This window comes from Heptranchias perlo, chromosome 7, assembly GCF_035084215.1.
Source record: "Heptranchias perlo isolate sHepPer1 chromosome 7, sHepPer1.hap1, whole genome shotgun sequence".
NCBI classification, from domain to species: domain Eukaryota; kingdom Metazoa; phylum Chordata; class Chondrichthyes; order Hexanchiformes; family Hexanchidae; genus Heptranchias; species Heptranchias perlo.
Window position 1 is genome coordinate 17685569 of NC_090331.1, and position 16697 is coordinate 17702265.

General features: G+C 39.8%; 1 protein-coding gene across 1 annotated transcript; it reads left to right on the forward strand.

Annotated features, from left to right (window-relative positions):
- The first annotated feature begins 9787 nt into the window (after window positions 1-9787).
- On the forward strand, window positions 9788-16450 carry LOC137323538 (inhibin beta B chain-like). Its single transcript, XM_067987116.1, has 2 exons — window positions 9788-10846; window positions 13673-16450. The coding sequence occupies exons 1-2, from the start codon at window positions 10423-10425 to the stop codon at window positions 14446-14448; spliced, it is 1200 nt and encodes a 399-aa protein (XP_067843217.1). The 5' UTR covers window positions 9788-10422; the 3' UTR covers window positions 14449-16450.
- The last annotated feature ends 247 nt before the right edge of the window (window positions 16451-16697 follow it).

Here is a 16697-nt window from a genome sequence, read left to right on the forward strand (position 1 = left end):
TTAACGTTTCAGGTCGAAGACCCTTCGTCGGAACCCAGTTCTAATGAAAGGTCTTCAACCTGAAATGTTAACTCTGTTTCTTTCGCCACAGATGCTGCCAGACTTGCTGAGTATTTCCAGCATTTCCTGTTTTTATTTCAGATTTCCAGCATCCACAGTATTTTGCTTCTGCCCCATTATTATTATTTACTGAAGCCAATTGAAATAAAAATCGGGAGAGATGTAAAACGGGCTGCCGACTCGCTATCACCCGTTTTACACCATTGCACAAAGTCAAGATCTACCCCTGTATGTCTAACAGCTCACTACACTTAGCATACTAGGGGCTAATATAGGATTACAAGCTATAACCAAATTATGCACCATTGAAGATTCATCATGACAAGATGAGACTGTGAGCAATTTCCCATATATAATCTCCACTTGTTAACTGTCAGAGGTATCTGAGGATAGGTCTCCTCCCATTGCTTACCTCAACTTTTCTGCCATCCCACTAACCATAACATAGAAACAAGACGTGAGTTTATCTCTGATTTTTGGGAATGTGAAGAAGTTTTGGAAAAAGATGGATTGGAAGTTTGTTAACATGAATATTGGAGAATGCCTGTTGCCATAAGTAAATAACAAATCACAAGTTACTTGATGAAGCCGTAATTCATAGTCACTAACTCTATGATGAGCTGTGAGAAAGGTTTTGATTTGCATTTTTGTTTGTTCTTGGGACATAGGTAACACTGATGAGGCAGCATTTATCACCCATCCCTAGTTGCCTAAAGGACATTAATAGTCAACCACCCAATGTGGGACTGGAGTCACATGTAGGTCTGACTGGATAGGGGCAGCAGGTCCTTTCCCTGAAAGACATTAGTGAACCTGTTTAACAGCAGCTTTCATGGTTGCTTTTCTGGTACCAACCCACAAATTAACACATTTATTGAATTAACTTCTTTACTCAGAGAGTGGTCAGATTGTGGAACTCGCTACCACAAGGAGTAGTTGAGGCGAATCGTATGGATGCTTTTAAGGGGAAGCTAGATAAGTACATGAGGGAGAAAGGAATAGAAGGTTATGCTGATAGGGTTAGATGAAGTAGGGTGGGAGGAGGCTTGTGTGGACCATGAACACCGGCATAGATCAGTTGGTCGAATGGCCTGTTTCTGTGCTTTAAATTCTATGTAATTCGATATAAATTTCATACGTTGCCATGGTATAATTTGTTAATGTTATACCATAATCACTTGGCTATCATATGGAAAACATATGCTATTGCCACAATTCCCTGGGACTAGATTGGGCCATGAAAAATAAACTGCATGATGAAGTGAGCTGGATAGGCTGAATAGTGTTTTCTCAATCCTACTCTTTTATGCTATTATGTATTAAATGGTTTCAATGACACCACAAGTCCAGGCCACTAGTGGTTTAAGAATTTCGAGTTATAATGCTAATAGTAACAATGTTGACTTTCTTTGAAGAATATAGAAGGTTGCAGTCCTCTGAGCTTTCATAAGGTGAACCAACACAGGATTTAAAATATGCTTTTCATGTACGCTATTTTTGTTGCACTTTGATCTTGAAACAGATTTCAAAATGTTTTAAACAAGTGTATGCCCAACCACAAAATGATCAGCTAACAACATATATTTCAACCACACTAATATTTTTTTCCAAAGCTGCACTTAAATAGTGCTGAAGGGTGTATTTAAATGAAACTGCTGATTTTATTCATTTTTGGCATATATTTATTATGCTGGGGGAAAAGCATTAATTAAATTACTATTTCTCACAGTGGAACTCACCTTTAATTTGTGAGTTATCATTTTAAATAAGCAAAAATTATGCTAGCATGCAAGAAACAGCAACAAAAATTTGAAAATTCCTATGGTATTTATAATTCAAAAATGCAAATAGATGCTTTTTATCCAGAATATCCTCACAACAAGTCATCTTTGCTTCATGTCCTTTATTCTGAAAATCTAATTCTTGTGGACTTGTGGAACATCATTATTTTATATATTGAATGGTTTGTGTGTTGAAATGTGCTAAAAGAAATGCAAAGGATTACTAATTACCAGGACCATTTTAATGGTAAACACAGTTTCCTACCAGAATGCTGTTTAGCATTAATATAATATATAAATGATTTGTATCAGTTTAATTGTTATATAACTTTAAAAAGAACCGTGTGCGAGTTCAAATCATATGTTAATATAACGCTATCTAGACTTGACATATAGACATATTCCTATATTGCAGAATGGGCAAACGATTTTCCACAATATATTGGGATTAAACTTTTGGCTTGGATTTCATTAAAGTTATGTTGGATGATGCAGCCAGTTTTATAGTAGAATAGGGAGTAGAGACATAACTGAAGCTGAAGGTGAAAACTAAGGGCTTTAAATTAACAAAACTACACGGTCCAAGGAAGTACCTCCTGAGATATTCACCATAACCATTGATACTTGGCTATACTGGGATATTTTTAATGTTTATCTAAGGTAAACATTTTTCTTCTAATTTATTTTTCTATTGACACCTAAAATGTTGAGTTTGTTTTAATATCAGAGGGCAGCCTAGCTGCTCCAAAGTCAGAATGTTGGAGAATTAGTTTAAGAATATCGTTTTTTGTTTTCCCTGTTTCTTTTGGTTGCTAGTTAGGAATGTAGAATTTTCCTTAGAATGCTTATTTTTTTTTATTGATCCATAAATATTTCAAACAGGGATTTGTTGCTTTCTGAGATAGAGAACTGACTTAGTTGAAGCAATGAAAAGGGAATTGGATTGATTCCTGATTCATTGAGGAATAGCAAGATAATGATTAGGAGTAAGTAAAAAATCAGAAACAGTCAGTACCTGAAATGAGAAAAGATAAATAACACTTTAGGTCGAGATTCTTTGTTAGAACTATTTCCAATATTTTCTATTTTTCCTTCAAATTTCCAACACTTGCAGTTTTTTTTCTCTTTTTATTTCAAAACCAGTCAGACTAGTGGGGCCTTGAAAAGACTTGGAAGAAAAAAGAACTTGCATTTATATAGCATCTTTCATGACCTCAGGACGTCCCAATGTGCTTTACAGTCAATTAAGTAATTTTGAAGTGTAGTCACTGTTGTAATGTAGGGAAATGTGGCAGCCAATTTGGGCACAGCAAGCTCCCACAAACAGTAATGAGATAATCTGTTTTTTAGTGATGTTGGTTAAGGGATAAATATTGGCCAGGACAGCAGGGAGAACTCCCCTTCTCTTCTTCGAACAGTACCATGGGATCTTTTACATCAACCTGAGATGGCGGTGGAGACTCGGTTTAATGTCTCATCTGAAAGACGGCACCTCCAACAATGTAGCACTCCCTCAATACTGCACTGAAGTGTCAGCCTAGATTCTGTGTTCAAATCTCTGGAGTGGGACTTGAACACATGAGCTTCTGACCCAGAAGCGCAAGTGCTACTACTGAACCGGAGCTGACACTGAAGATGAGATAAACTGGATGAGCTGAATGGTCATTTCTCATTCTTAATTATTAATATGGTTATAATGAATGTTTCAATGTGTTTCATGCTGGTATGGAGACAGAGAAATAATTGAAATATTGTGCTGAGGTTTACTAGTTTGGAATAATTCAGTAATTAGTATTGTTGCAGACTCAATTGCCAAGGAGCAGGTGAGACACTCCAGGAAAGAAAGGTGGCTGTGATGGTAAAAATATTTTATTTTCCATAGAGAGCAGGGTTACATTTTCTGTATCAATAGTGACTAAAGGTTATAATTAATACTTCTAAGGGTGCATTTATACTGCAGCTACCAGTCTGCACAAAGCTCCTCTTCCAGCAGTTAAAATGTAAACGTTTACAGAATGCAGGCACACTGGTAATAATTTAAACTAATGCCACACAAGTTTCAAAAGTGTTAAACCCAGTTTGACCCCACACTGGAGTCACAGTTCATATGGTGTCAAAGTGAAGTGATGTCAGACTAATCTCCTTCAGGGAGTCTCAAACTACTTCTCGCTAGAGTTGGAATGGATTTGGGCTCTGGGGCCACACTGCAGTTTCAGCATCACGGCAAAGTGACATTAAAGATGCAGTATAACCACAGCCTAAGCTAATAAGGCAGGTGGAGCAAACTGCTTATCATTGCTTGTCAGGACAAGACCACCTCAGCCATAGGTCGTGTAGTAATGTTATCCTTGTAGGATATCTATGCTCTTTCTTAAATAACCCTAAAGGCTCGGAGTACATTGAATACTAACAAGAATTGAATTGAGGCCTCACCTAATGTGACAGGTTGGTGTCATAAATGTCATGGGTGACACTCAAATGGCTTATCACTGTTAGCTGAGTCTGAAATATTATGACCTCGAAACACATTTCTATCTGTATTCTACGTAACAGGTAGAATTTGTGAAAGCACTTCTATTCAGTTTTGGGCCAGTTTATGGATTGTGGGCTTGAATCAAATAATATGAGCTGAAGGGCTACTGTACCTCATCAATTGAACTGCAGTGGATTGTATTTCACTATATGTTGAAGAGAAATACACTGAACATTATTAGGCAACACTGTACTGATCAATGAGTGAAATAGAAAAAAGACAATGGGGAACAATGAAATACCCAGATCATTCTATAAATCACCATACATTCTGCTTACAGATGCAGGGATCTTTTTGCTGTAAATGAAATATTTAATTGAAATATTTAATTCAATGGGAAACTATAACTTTTATTGTAAATTTGGCATTTAAAACCTTGTGTCATGTGTTTTAGACACTGTGTTGTGGAGCAATCTAGCTTTTTTTTTGTTCCTCCATGAGGGGACACAATGATTTAGTACATCGAAATAGTAGCACAAGGAAGTCGTCTTACCCAGAATATAGTAGCAACATCAAGTGCAATATTGCAGGGAATATCCATCAACAACACAGCAGTACAGGGTTCAGAACACTTGGAAGAGAATCTTGGCCATGAATAAAATGTTGAGATCTTAATAATATTGCTTTGAGTTTTATGTATGAATACACTGTACATAAAAACAAATAAAATGAATATCTTGTCAATTTTGAATCACATAGGAAAAGAAAAATCACTCTTACTGCTTAAATTTTGTATAACATGACATGGTACAACTGGGCATTTTTGGTTACTTCGCGAATACCCAAGTTTGCTCAACTCATACAATTTTGATTTGGTGTGTTCCTTTAAGGAATTACCTGCCATCTCTCGCAATGGATCACGTGTAAACTCTCTGAACTATTCAAATCCCAGTTTCAATATCGGGCTGTGTTGAGTTAACCGATCTTGGCCAAGGCAGCATTCTTGGGAAATTGGGCCCCACAGGCAATTTGTGTTTAACTAACTTGACTGAGTTGAGGAGATAACAGAGAGGGTTGATGAGGGCAGTGTGGTTGATGTGGTGCATATGGACTTCCAAAAAGCATTTGATAAAGTGCCGCATAATAGGCATGTCATCAAGGTTGAAGCCCATGGAATAAAAGGGGCAGTGGCAGCATGGATACGAAATTGGCTAAGTGACAGGAAACAGAAAGTAGTGGTGAACGGTTGTTTCTCGGATTGGCAGAAAGTACACAGTGGTGTTCTCCAGGACCATTGGTTTTCTTGATATATATTAATGACTTGGATTTGGATGTACAGGGCACAATTTCAAAATTTGCAGATGACACAAAACTTGGCAGTGTAGTGAACAGTGAGGAGGATAGTGATAGACTTCAAGAGGACATAGACAGGCTGGTAGAATGGGCGGGCATGTGGCAGATGAAATTTATCGCAGAGAAGTGCAAAATGATACATTTTGGTAGGAAGGGTACAATTCTAAAGGGGGTGCAGGAACAGAGACCTGGGGGTATATTTGCACAGATCGTTGAAGGAGGTTGGGCAGGTTGAGAAAGTGGTTAAAAAGGCATAAGGGATCCTAGGCTTTATAAATAGAGGCATAGAGTACAAAAGCAAGGAAGTTATGATGAACCTTTATAAAACACTGGTTTGGTCACAACTGGAGTATTGTGTCCAATTCTGGTCAGCACACTTTAGGAACTATGTGAAGGCCTTGGAGATTTACTCGAATGGTTCCAGGGATGAAGGACTTTAGTTATAGTGGATAGACTGGAGAAGCTGGGGTTGTTCTCCTTGGATCAAAGATGGTTGCAAGGAGATTTGATAGAGGTATTTAAAATCATGAGGGGTCTAGACAGAGTAGATAGGAAGAAACTGTTCCCATTGGAGGAAGGATCAAGAACCAGAGGACATAGATTTAACGTGATTGGCAAAAGAACCAAGGGTGACATGAGGAAAAACTTTTTTACACAGCAAGTGGTTATGATCTGGAATGCACTGCCTGAGGGGGTGATGGAGGTGGATTCAACCATGGCTTTCAAAAGGGAATTGGACAATTACTTGAAGGGCTATGGGGAAAGGGAAGGGGAGTGGGACTAGCTGGATTGCTCTTGCAAAAAGTAGGCACAGGCTCGAGGGGCCGAATGGCGTCCTTCTGTGCTGTAACCATTCTATGATTCGATGATTTGTTGCTCCTGATACAGTGACCCATGCTGCTAGTGCATGCATGTGGACATCAGATTAGCATAGGACCAGTCTTGGCTGTGATGTTCTCCAAAACAGAATGCCTGCCACCTGAATAATGCGCACTTAGAACTAGAGGTTGGTGTTTGCCTGTGTATCCAAAATCTTGGCCAGAGTCAATGGCTTTAAGAAAGGAGGGGAGAGGCAAGAAAAAAAATGGAAATATTGTCTCCATGTGCACATGCCCCATCACCAGGTCTTTCCAATATGAATGGTTAGAGTAGAGTACAAATCTGATCTCTGATGATGCAAAGGGGAGTGTTCATTTGCTTGATGTATAAGTTTAGTGGAATGGGAGAATGAAATGTCTTTGTTTCCTGATAATTTAGGAATACAGGCATACTGGACACCTTGTAGGATCAAAATGGTATGTTCAGATTTGGCTTTGTGAGTAATACACAACATTAGACCATCCAAACCAAAGCCAAAAGAAAAGGTTAGGGCACTGTTGGACTACAGATACGTGGTCAATGAGTGGCACACACTGAGTTAGCAGAGTCAACTGAATGACCAGGGGCCTGCTCAGTTAATACTGCCAACTCGGTGTCACTCCCTGGCCAGCGTCAAAGGAGCTCCGCACATGCATGCACAGTGCTCCACCTTCCAACGTCTGAAAATGGGTTAAATTCTAATGCTGGCAGAGAACTGACAGGACAGTTTGCTTTCTATCAACATTAAAAAGATTCAAAAGTGTCCATGTGATCCACTGAATCATTAAACTCTGCTTAGAACTGGTTGCTGTTTGTGGAGCCCAAGGCAGTGTGAAGGTGACGAATTTGGATTGGGTGATTTGCTTCCCAATCACACATCACAGTTGTGTTGCTACAAAGCATAACATATATTGAATTGAGTTTTTCACCCATTCAAAATAATTGGGCTCAATTCTATTAATGCCAGAAATAAGATATAGGGGTAAAAATAGTTCACAGAAAAAATAGTATTATCAAACACGTTGATATACTTTGTAACATAAATTAATGCAGAGATATATTTTGGTTTATGGGTCCATAAAATGACCTACTAATGATCTTGAGATTGGGATATGTACTCAAATTTGTATAGGTCTATAAATACTTCTGGGATGGAGGGCGTCAAGATTGAAGGACAAATTCTGATTGTAAATAAAGCTTTTCTAATATTATTTACTTCATAGAGAAACAGAAAACAAAAAAATATTATTAGCTTTATCAAACACTAGGCGTACAGTAAGTAGACACTGTGGATCATAGGTGGGAAAATGTGTCTGTGAATGAGGTAACTCGGTGAGATTACTTAATGATTACTTCTGCAGTAGCTGCACGCGACACCGCAAGGAACATATCCAAAGAGTAAAATATCATTCTTAAATTCAATGTACTAGCTATCCTATCATACACCTGTCACTGCTTGGCAATAATTTCACGTGGCTATACAAGGGAACAATATACATTTTCAATTTAAAAAAACAACCATTTCCAACTAAAAGGTTGACATTTTGATTTGGTTTACTCCTTTCCCAAACTAATTCACGACGAGGAGGCTACTGTTCCCGTGCTATCTAATGATTCCGAACCATTGAATCCACTGCGCTACATTCAGCAGCTCCACTGCGCCAGCAGGACCGATCGGTCTTTCCCACTGGCCGCTCACACACTTATTAAAGGTGGGTGGCGCTCTATTTACTTGACACGGCTTTTTAGCAGAGAGTTTCACTTTCCACAGTGCGGCAATGAGCACTGACCCCAAGCCAAGAAAAGAGCCAGACTAGCTATTCGGCAGTGCCCAGTTTGATCCCACCTTTCTTGCAAAATGATAAAAACTCGAATAAAAGAGAAAGTAAAGGAAAATTACTTTATTGTCAAATTATCGACAACCAGTACCGGTGCAGGGGAGAGAAAGCGGGCGAAATAATAATTTTGAGTGGGTGCCATCAAGATCTAAGTATAAAATATTCATTATCGGTGGCAATCTGTCCATTATTGGCACACACTGAACGGGTTGCTCAGCCTGAGCTCACATTCTCCTTGTCAGCCTTAATTAACTGAGACAGAAGGAGCTGGAAGGCAATAGTTTTAACACTTTGCGTTCAGAGCGGCCCCAGTCAAACACTTTCGGTTTACCTTGAATGGGGAGATAGTGGCCAAGGCGTCCTGGTTGTAATAATCGCAACGTTCGTCAACTTTTAATGTCTTTTGCTTCCCTGAAAAGTGCCTGGATTAAGTGAATCTGATTTGGACATATTTTGATGCCCAATTACTTCTGTTTAGGCCGCTGCATGGCAAGGGTCATGCTGGAGGCTAAAGGACACCTGTCTTCTGGATAACCGCACTTGGCCCGGACTGACCACCAGCAGCAGTTTATAGAGACAATGGTGCTGATCAATAGGAATGGTGTCCAGGGTTGCTGAAATTAAAATCTAAGTGAAACAAAGTTATTGATTTTCAAACATAAACTGTCTCTTCCATACAGACAAAACAATGAACTTTATTTCTAAGAGATTACCACATCAAATGCTACAACTTTAAAATAAACAAACACTGGAATAAATCAACTAAAGGAATGCCGGTTACACACACGGGATATATATATATATATATGTTTATATGAGATTTTGCTATACAGAACTACAACTACATTTTAATTTACGTTATAGAGAAGTAATGAAGACTCGGAGTGGGAAATAATGCATGTTTAGTATTGCAAAACCTGTAACGCATCATAGGATCGGAACATTGGCAAAACCTGACTTCGTCTTCTAGTCCCGCCACCTGAACCAATCCCTCCTCTCGTTTTTTTGGACGTACTGTGCGGTTTTTTTTTACTCTCCATGCAAGCGTTCAAAGAATTTTTAAGTACCATCTGCAACCTTCAAAAAAGTTAGAAAACAAACGCACCACAAACAAAATAAAATCAATGTGCTTTTCTTGTGGAGTTTCTAGCACGTCACCCGTCCCTTTCTCTGTCATTGTCAGGCTTGATCTGATTTCCCTTTCCCTCTGCAGATCCCTTTCTTTTAAAAAAAACATCCATTTTTTTTTAAGGGGAGCGCGGTTATAAAATATTTCCACAGGAAGTAGCTGTCCGCAGGAGTAAAACGGTTAATCTCGCCTATCTCTGGACCGAGCCTGTTAATAGGTGGAACTTCCCACGTGGTCCTCCCGACGATATAAAAGTTTCCAGCTAGTGACACAATGTCGTGATTGCTGGCAGAGCCGTCGGGGAGAGAGGATCGTTTAATGCTGTTTAATTGCGCGTTTAGGGAATCAAGTCAGCGCCACAGTCACTGCACTGTATTAACACGGGCGGCTGTGGACGACCAAGATAATACGCTGACGCAAATGACAAATGCTGGATTATTGCTTTAAAGTCAAGAGAAGTTGTGCCCTGGCGAACCACAGTTTTTTTTTCAACTGGATCTCTCTCTCTCTATATATATCTATATATATATATTTGGCCATTAAGAGTACTTTTAAAGTTGGGACTTTGAGAGCAATCATTTTCTTGGCTCTTAAACCGTGCAGATTAACTTCAAGCAACCCTGAAACGGCGCTGGCTGCGTTCAAAAGTGCAATAAAGAGTAGTGCATTGAGTGTGGATGCTGTTTTTTTTTGTATCCCACAGGCCCTTTAGTTTTGTAAAAAAAAAGTTATTTATCGCAAGGAAACCGATGCGATCTGGAGACATCTACAGTAGAAAGCAGCTCCCGTCTCCCACTTTCTGATTATATAATGCTTATTGAGGCTCATCCAAAAAACAGTGGCAATCCCAGCACTAACACTAAACCACTTTTAAGCCATATTTTATAGTGATTTTGGGAGCGGGTCAGTGTTGTCCAGTTCCAATCTCAAATGAGCGATTTTGTTGTCGGTGGGAAGATGAGCCTTTTTTGTCTGACGGGAGCCTGTCTGCTGGTGATCCTGCTGTCTGCCGGCTCCACTCCGGCCCCTGCAGCCGAGGCCTCGTCCCCCTTCACCCCCAGCTCCTGCACTACGTGCGGGATCGGCCAGCAAGAGGAACCCAGGAAGATGGACACGGTCTTCTTAGAAGCCGTGAAGAGGCACATATTAAACCGACTGCAGATGAGGGAGAGGCCGAATATAACGCACCCAGTCCCCAAAGCTGCAATGGTCACGGCTCTGAGGAAGTTACACGCCGGGAAAATGAGGGAGGACGGCAGGCTGGAGATCCCTAACCTGGACGGACATGCGACGTCAAACTCCAAGAAGGAACTGCAGGAACAGACCTCGGAGATCATCAGTTTTGCTGAGACAGGTCGGTAAACTTTCATGAATACAAAAAAAAATCCCCGACATTGAACTTAACGTTGAAGTGCAGTAAATGAAAGTGATCCTACCCGCCTTTATAGTGCTGTCATCACAGTAGCTTATCATCACAGAGCTAATAGCTGGGGTTAATATGTATGGGTTGTTACTAACTTTGGGGTCAGACGAAGAATCGGAACAGGTTAGAAGTCGTGATTATAAAGACACGAATCGACCTACATTTCGCACTCAGGGTTAGAATTTCCCTCTGCCCTATTCTGTGGTAGCAGTCTGCATATTCAAACTGACTGTGTAACTGTAACATTTCTTAACCACCACTAGAGCTGCAACTCGGTACCAAATGAAGACATATGGACAGTAATAGATTTGGGAGCTTATTGAGATTTTATTGTAAATTATTGAATGAAGATCATTCACCTTTAATTCGATTCCTTTCACTGGAGCAAACAATTTATTGGTTTTCAAATTTGACGACAATACATAAACGCCATCATTGTAGCTGCTGCACACCATAAAATGTGTAGATTTTGAAAAAAAAGTCCAAAGTAAAGATAGTACTGAAAGGGTTACAGTCAAAACGGACGTTCGAGATAATTAAATGAGGCTCAGGATTTGCCCGTCAATGACAAATTAATTGGTAGCGTGTGTGAAGCTCTAATTTATGGCCATTACATGAAAAAGTGGTTTGATGTCATGCTTTTCCAGCATTTAAAACAGTTCTTAACAAAAATAGTTGAAAAAATACATCACGCACACACCAGGCTCCATTACAGCTGCTTATTGGAATGTGGAATCAAAGCGAACACACAACAGATGAGCAAAAACAAAGTAAAAATATGCCTTGATTAAACATATTCTTGGCTTTACTGAGGTATTTACTGTACAAAATTTGGTTAAATATTTAAACCAGAAAGCAAAATCAGAAACACCCAACTTGGTCGAGATTGACTAGGTAACGTTTCATGATTTTCATGTACGGTATTTTGTACTTATGTGGTTGCAGGTAAATTTACACCAAGTTGAAAAGACGGTGCTTTATTTATAACACTGTACACAGGATAATAACTTTACCATAAAAAATCATTAAATCTACCATGGGGCAGCACTTAAGACGGTGTAATATTAATGATGAAATATTCCCTCTAAAAGAGCAAATGCACGATTCCTCGTATGTGTGGAAGGAAAACATTTAGAGACTGGTTTATGGGGAAATTATGTTTCGGGATTAAACCTAGAATCATGTTTCGGTGCTATGTTATAATAAGTAAATAGCTATAAGTGTACTTTTAAAATAATACCCACCGGTTTGCGGAATCATGGGTAAAGCGATGAAAATTATGATCGTATTGATAGGAGAAAGCGTTTCACCGTTTCATGGTTTGTAATGCGCAGACCTTTTGCTGATTACTTTCTTTACAAGTTCTATCGGAGAAAACCCCCAACCATTTACTGAACAGCGAGGTGGTCTTTGAAAGATACTACATCCCAGCCGGTAGTCAGCTTCACAATAGCGACGCAAACATTGTTTTTACGACCTTGTAAAGTTTACAGTAGGGCTAAATAAACGCACTTTTGAAAGTTGAAGTACCTCCATATATTATGAAAGTGTCTTTGCTCGGGCCCTGCGAGGACACGCTACTTTAAAACGCTTGGAACAAATTTGTAGTTTTTTTATTGTAGGAACAGCACAATATATATGACACTGAAGTCTGAACTAAATATTTCTCGGCCCAAATCTTGTTTGCATTCGTGATTGTCATTGCCGTTCAGAAAATGCTGTGCCTGAGTATTTAAATCTGTACAATACTTCATGTATCTGTGAAGCGAGAATATGCATAGTCTTCTCAATAGATTAGAATCTAAATAAGTAATTATTATTTCAACAGAGTCCCAAATACATGTTCTAATTTAGCAATACTAGAGGAATAGTGTATGCAGGACTATTTTATTAAGAACTTTTTATTCACCCCATCTATTGCATAAAATTGGATTAATTTGCACTTGGCGACTAAACTGTTTCAGTTTTGCTATTATATATTTATGATAATATTGTTGGGGGCATCGATACATATTAAACCCATAATTTCGTGTTTGAATAAGTCACTTGTTGAAGTGTAATGAAACCTTTGATACTTCTGGCATAAAGTTGCGATTGAATTTGTGAATTTACATTAATGGTTTGGAACACATCACACCTCAAAAATTGTCCCAAAGTCCTAGTCTAGAGTATTAAAGTGTCGCCCGATTCTAACGTTGCAATCTTCAAAACGCGTGCAAACATATTTCGATATTCTACAAATGATGTACTAATAACAGAACGATTTACTGCTATGTATTGGATGAAAAATTACGAACTTCCCTCTATTAGTGTCAATGAAGCATGTTTCGCCAGCGTAAACTGATTACTTAGGGGGCTGACCTTTACAACATCAGACTGATTGATAATCCCATCTCTGCTTACGTGAACGGACTGTTTCCGTTAACTTGTAACATTATTCGTAAACCAAGATTTTCCAATTCAATAAGCTGATATAGAGGTCTGTCTTTTAGTGATTCTCTATTAGGCCTTTAAGATAAGGTTTTAGGCATTGATCTTTAGAGCTGCATGTAAAGTTCTTAAACACAGCTGTGCCATCTAAACAAAGTTACAATCAGGCACTTTTTTTCACATTGTGAACAGCACTGTGAAAGTAATCGCGTCTTAACACACGTTTCTCGCAACTTACTGGAGAATTGTCTTGAATACATTTCTGACTCAGAGGCGAATTTACTGCTAGTCATACAAGGATTAACATTTTCTATTCTCTTAATGCAGATGAGCTGGCTTCATCCAAATCACGCCTGTACTTTCTGATTTCAAACGAGGGGAACCAAAATCTCTTTGTCCAGCAAGCCAACTTGTGGCTCTATTTGAAACTGCTCCCGTCCAACTCTGAAAAGGGCAGCCGGCGCAAAGTGACGGTGAAAATCTATTTCCAAGAAGCTGGGAGCTCCAACAAATGGGCATCGGTTGAAAAGAGGGTCGATCTGAAGAGAAGCAGCTGGCACACGTTCCCCATGACGGAGCCCATCCAGGCTCACTTCGAGAGGGGAGAGAGGAGGCACGACATGGAAGTACGCTGCGAGGGCTGTGAGGGCTTGGCGGTGGCTCCCATCCTGGTGGACAGCGCCGACGAATCCCACCGACCCTTTCTGGTGGTCCAAGCCCGGGCTCTCGACAGCAAGCACCGGATCCGCAAGAGAGGGCTGGAGTGCGACGGCAGGACCAACCTGTGCTGCAGACAGCAGTTTTACATTGATTTCCGACTGATCGGCTGGAACGACTGGATCATCGCGCCGACCGGCTACTACGGCAACTACTGCGAGGGGAGCTGCCCGGTTTACATGGCTGGGGCGCCAGGCTCCGCTTCGTCCTTTCACACGGCCGTGGTCAATCAGTACAGAATGCGAGGCATGAACCCCGGGTCCATGAACTCCTGCTGCATCCCCACTAAACTCAGCACCATGTCAATGCTCTACTTCGACGATGAGTACAACATCGTGAAGAGGGACGTGCCCAATATGATTGTGGAAGAATGTGGTTGTGCATGAGGGACTTCCTGAGCGCATTTTAGGGACACTTTTCTTTCAAAAGGGGTGTTGTTGCACACTTTTACTACGCTCAATTGACCAAGCCGTTGACTTAAATAAACCAACCCAATTTTGTCACTGGGGTCAACTGTGATTTAAAAGTCACCATCTGACTTTTAACCAATCCGGATATACTGTACATAGTGTGTATGGCTCACGTCAACAGCACCAAGCACAGTGATTTTTATTCTCAACATGGTTTAAAGTGAAGTCCAATAGAGGCTCCCTTAAAAAAACTCCAAATATCAAAGCACATCAGTGATGTACTTAAATGGTGCGTGAGTCACCGTTAAGATGAAGTGTTCCTTCACAGCACTCTGCTTCGATGAGAAATTGAACACTTAATTATTTATACCGCAAAGACTTCTGTTTTACAATATGTGTGTAAATGATCGGACTTTAAGGAACCTACGTTGTCCTTCAGTAGGGTTACACACAACTTCTATTTGAATCATGGACGCACAAGAGTGAACATGAGCATCTAGATATGACTATGGAGAAACTTGAGATACTGATCCTTACTTTCCAGGGAACAAACTACCCCCACCCCCCCCCATCTCCCTCAAGTAACGTCTGCTCTATGTGCAGGCAACTCTGAACACTGGGGTCTCTGTTCTCCATACACTCTAAACCTGCTGGGACGGGGGACGGTCTGAATAGAAACCTGGCGATGATTTCACACGTTTATACAAACTTAAAAAAATCGATTCGACTAATTTTAATACAATTGAACTTCATCTGTATATTGAAACCATTGACACATATCTTTCCCTTTCCAGTCTTTCTATCCCTCCTGTCCTGTCTTTTCCCTTTCTCTCTCCACATCCCAACATTATGTTTTAACCTATCAGTTTTGTCTCTCTCCCTTCTTTCCCTCTCGCCTTTTCTTTCTGCCCTCTCTATTAATATATATATATATAAAAAAACTGTTTTCAGATAGTATGTGAATTCAGAATGGGCCGAATGGACGAAGCCCTTGGATTGGCACTTGTATTAAAATGGCCCTTCAGTGATAACACAATTCAAGATCACTCCATAGTGAATACAATATGCATTGATGGCCATATTGCGTTAAGACGTTGGAGTCGCATAGCACTTACAAAGTACTGAAAGCACATATAGCACTTGCATATCTGAATGCCTTGAAAAAAAAGTGGTACTTAACGGTGCACTTGTCTCCAATTACCCAATTCCATTCGTTTCTTATTAAATAAGTGCCGGTTGGGAGCTATGCAATGTAAACGATTAGCAGTAAACAGGGGAATTAAAATCTTTCCAATTACTTGAAGCTAAATCTTTCGCTTCCTGGATACGGCGAATGATTGTTTATAGAGGTTTTTTTTCGCGTTTTCTATTTGCACTGAGAAGTTGCGTTGATTAGTTTTTAAAAAAACTGCCATTTTTTAAACAAAAAATGAAAATGTTATTTTTATAGAAAGAAGAAGAATTCTGGGGGTGGGGGGTGGGGGGTAATCGAAATGTATTATACATATCAATGGATTAAATAATGGAACCAAAGAGGCCAAGTATTTAGTGTTCTGTAAATGTTATTGGACGGCAAGGCCATTGAGATGTTTAGTGGTAGTATGGTTAGCAAGGAACGTGAGTATTCTGTCAGCTTCATGTCACTATGGATTCCATTTCTCAATAACCCATGCAACTTATCAAAAGCAAGCACATGCTATATATAGCATACCCACAATATCAACCTGTCACATCATGACGATATCATGCATTTCCTTATTGTTACATATATGGTAATTTAAAACTGGTTCAGATTCATATTCATTTACTAGCTAACTTGGAATATTTGACACTTATAGAATCATAGAATCATAGAATGGTTACTGCACAGAAGGAGGCCATTCGGCCCATCAAGCCCATGCCGGCTTTTTGTAAGAGCAATCCAGTTAGTCCCAAACTTCTGTACAGTTTGGCTACAATAAAAACAAATCTACATCTATGTGATGTGTGTGAGCAGTTATTTGCAGTGAACAAGGTGAGGGTGAGTGGGATACCTTGCAATGTTTATGGGACCGTTCATGGTGACTTTTGCAATTGCTAGAAATCAACACTTTCACCAGCGAATTCTCAGCAGCCCCAATCAAACATCTGGTCCTCTCAGTCCCGCTGTCATTAGTCTGCCCACACTGCTTTACAAAAAAACACTTCAAAGTATCAGGTCCAAACACTGGCAATAAAATTACAAT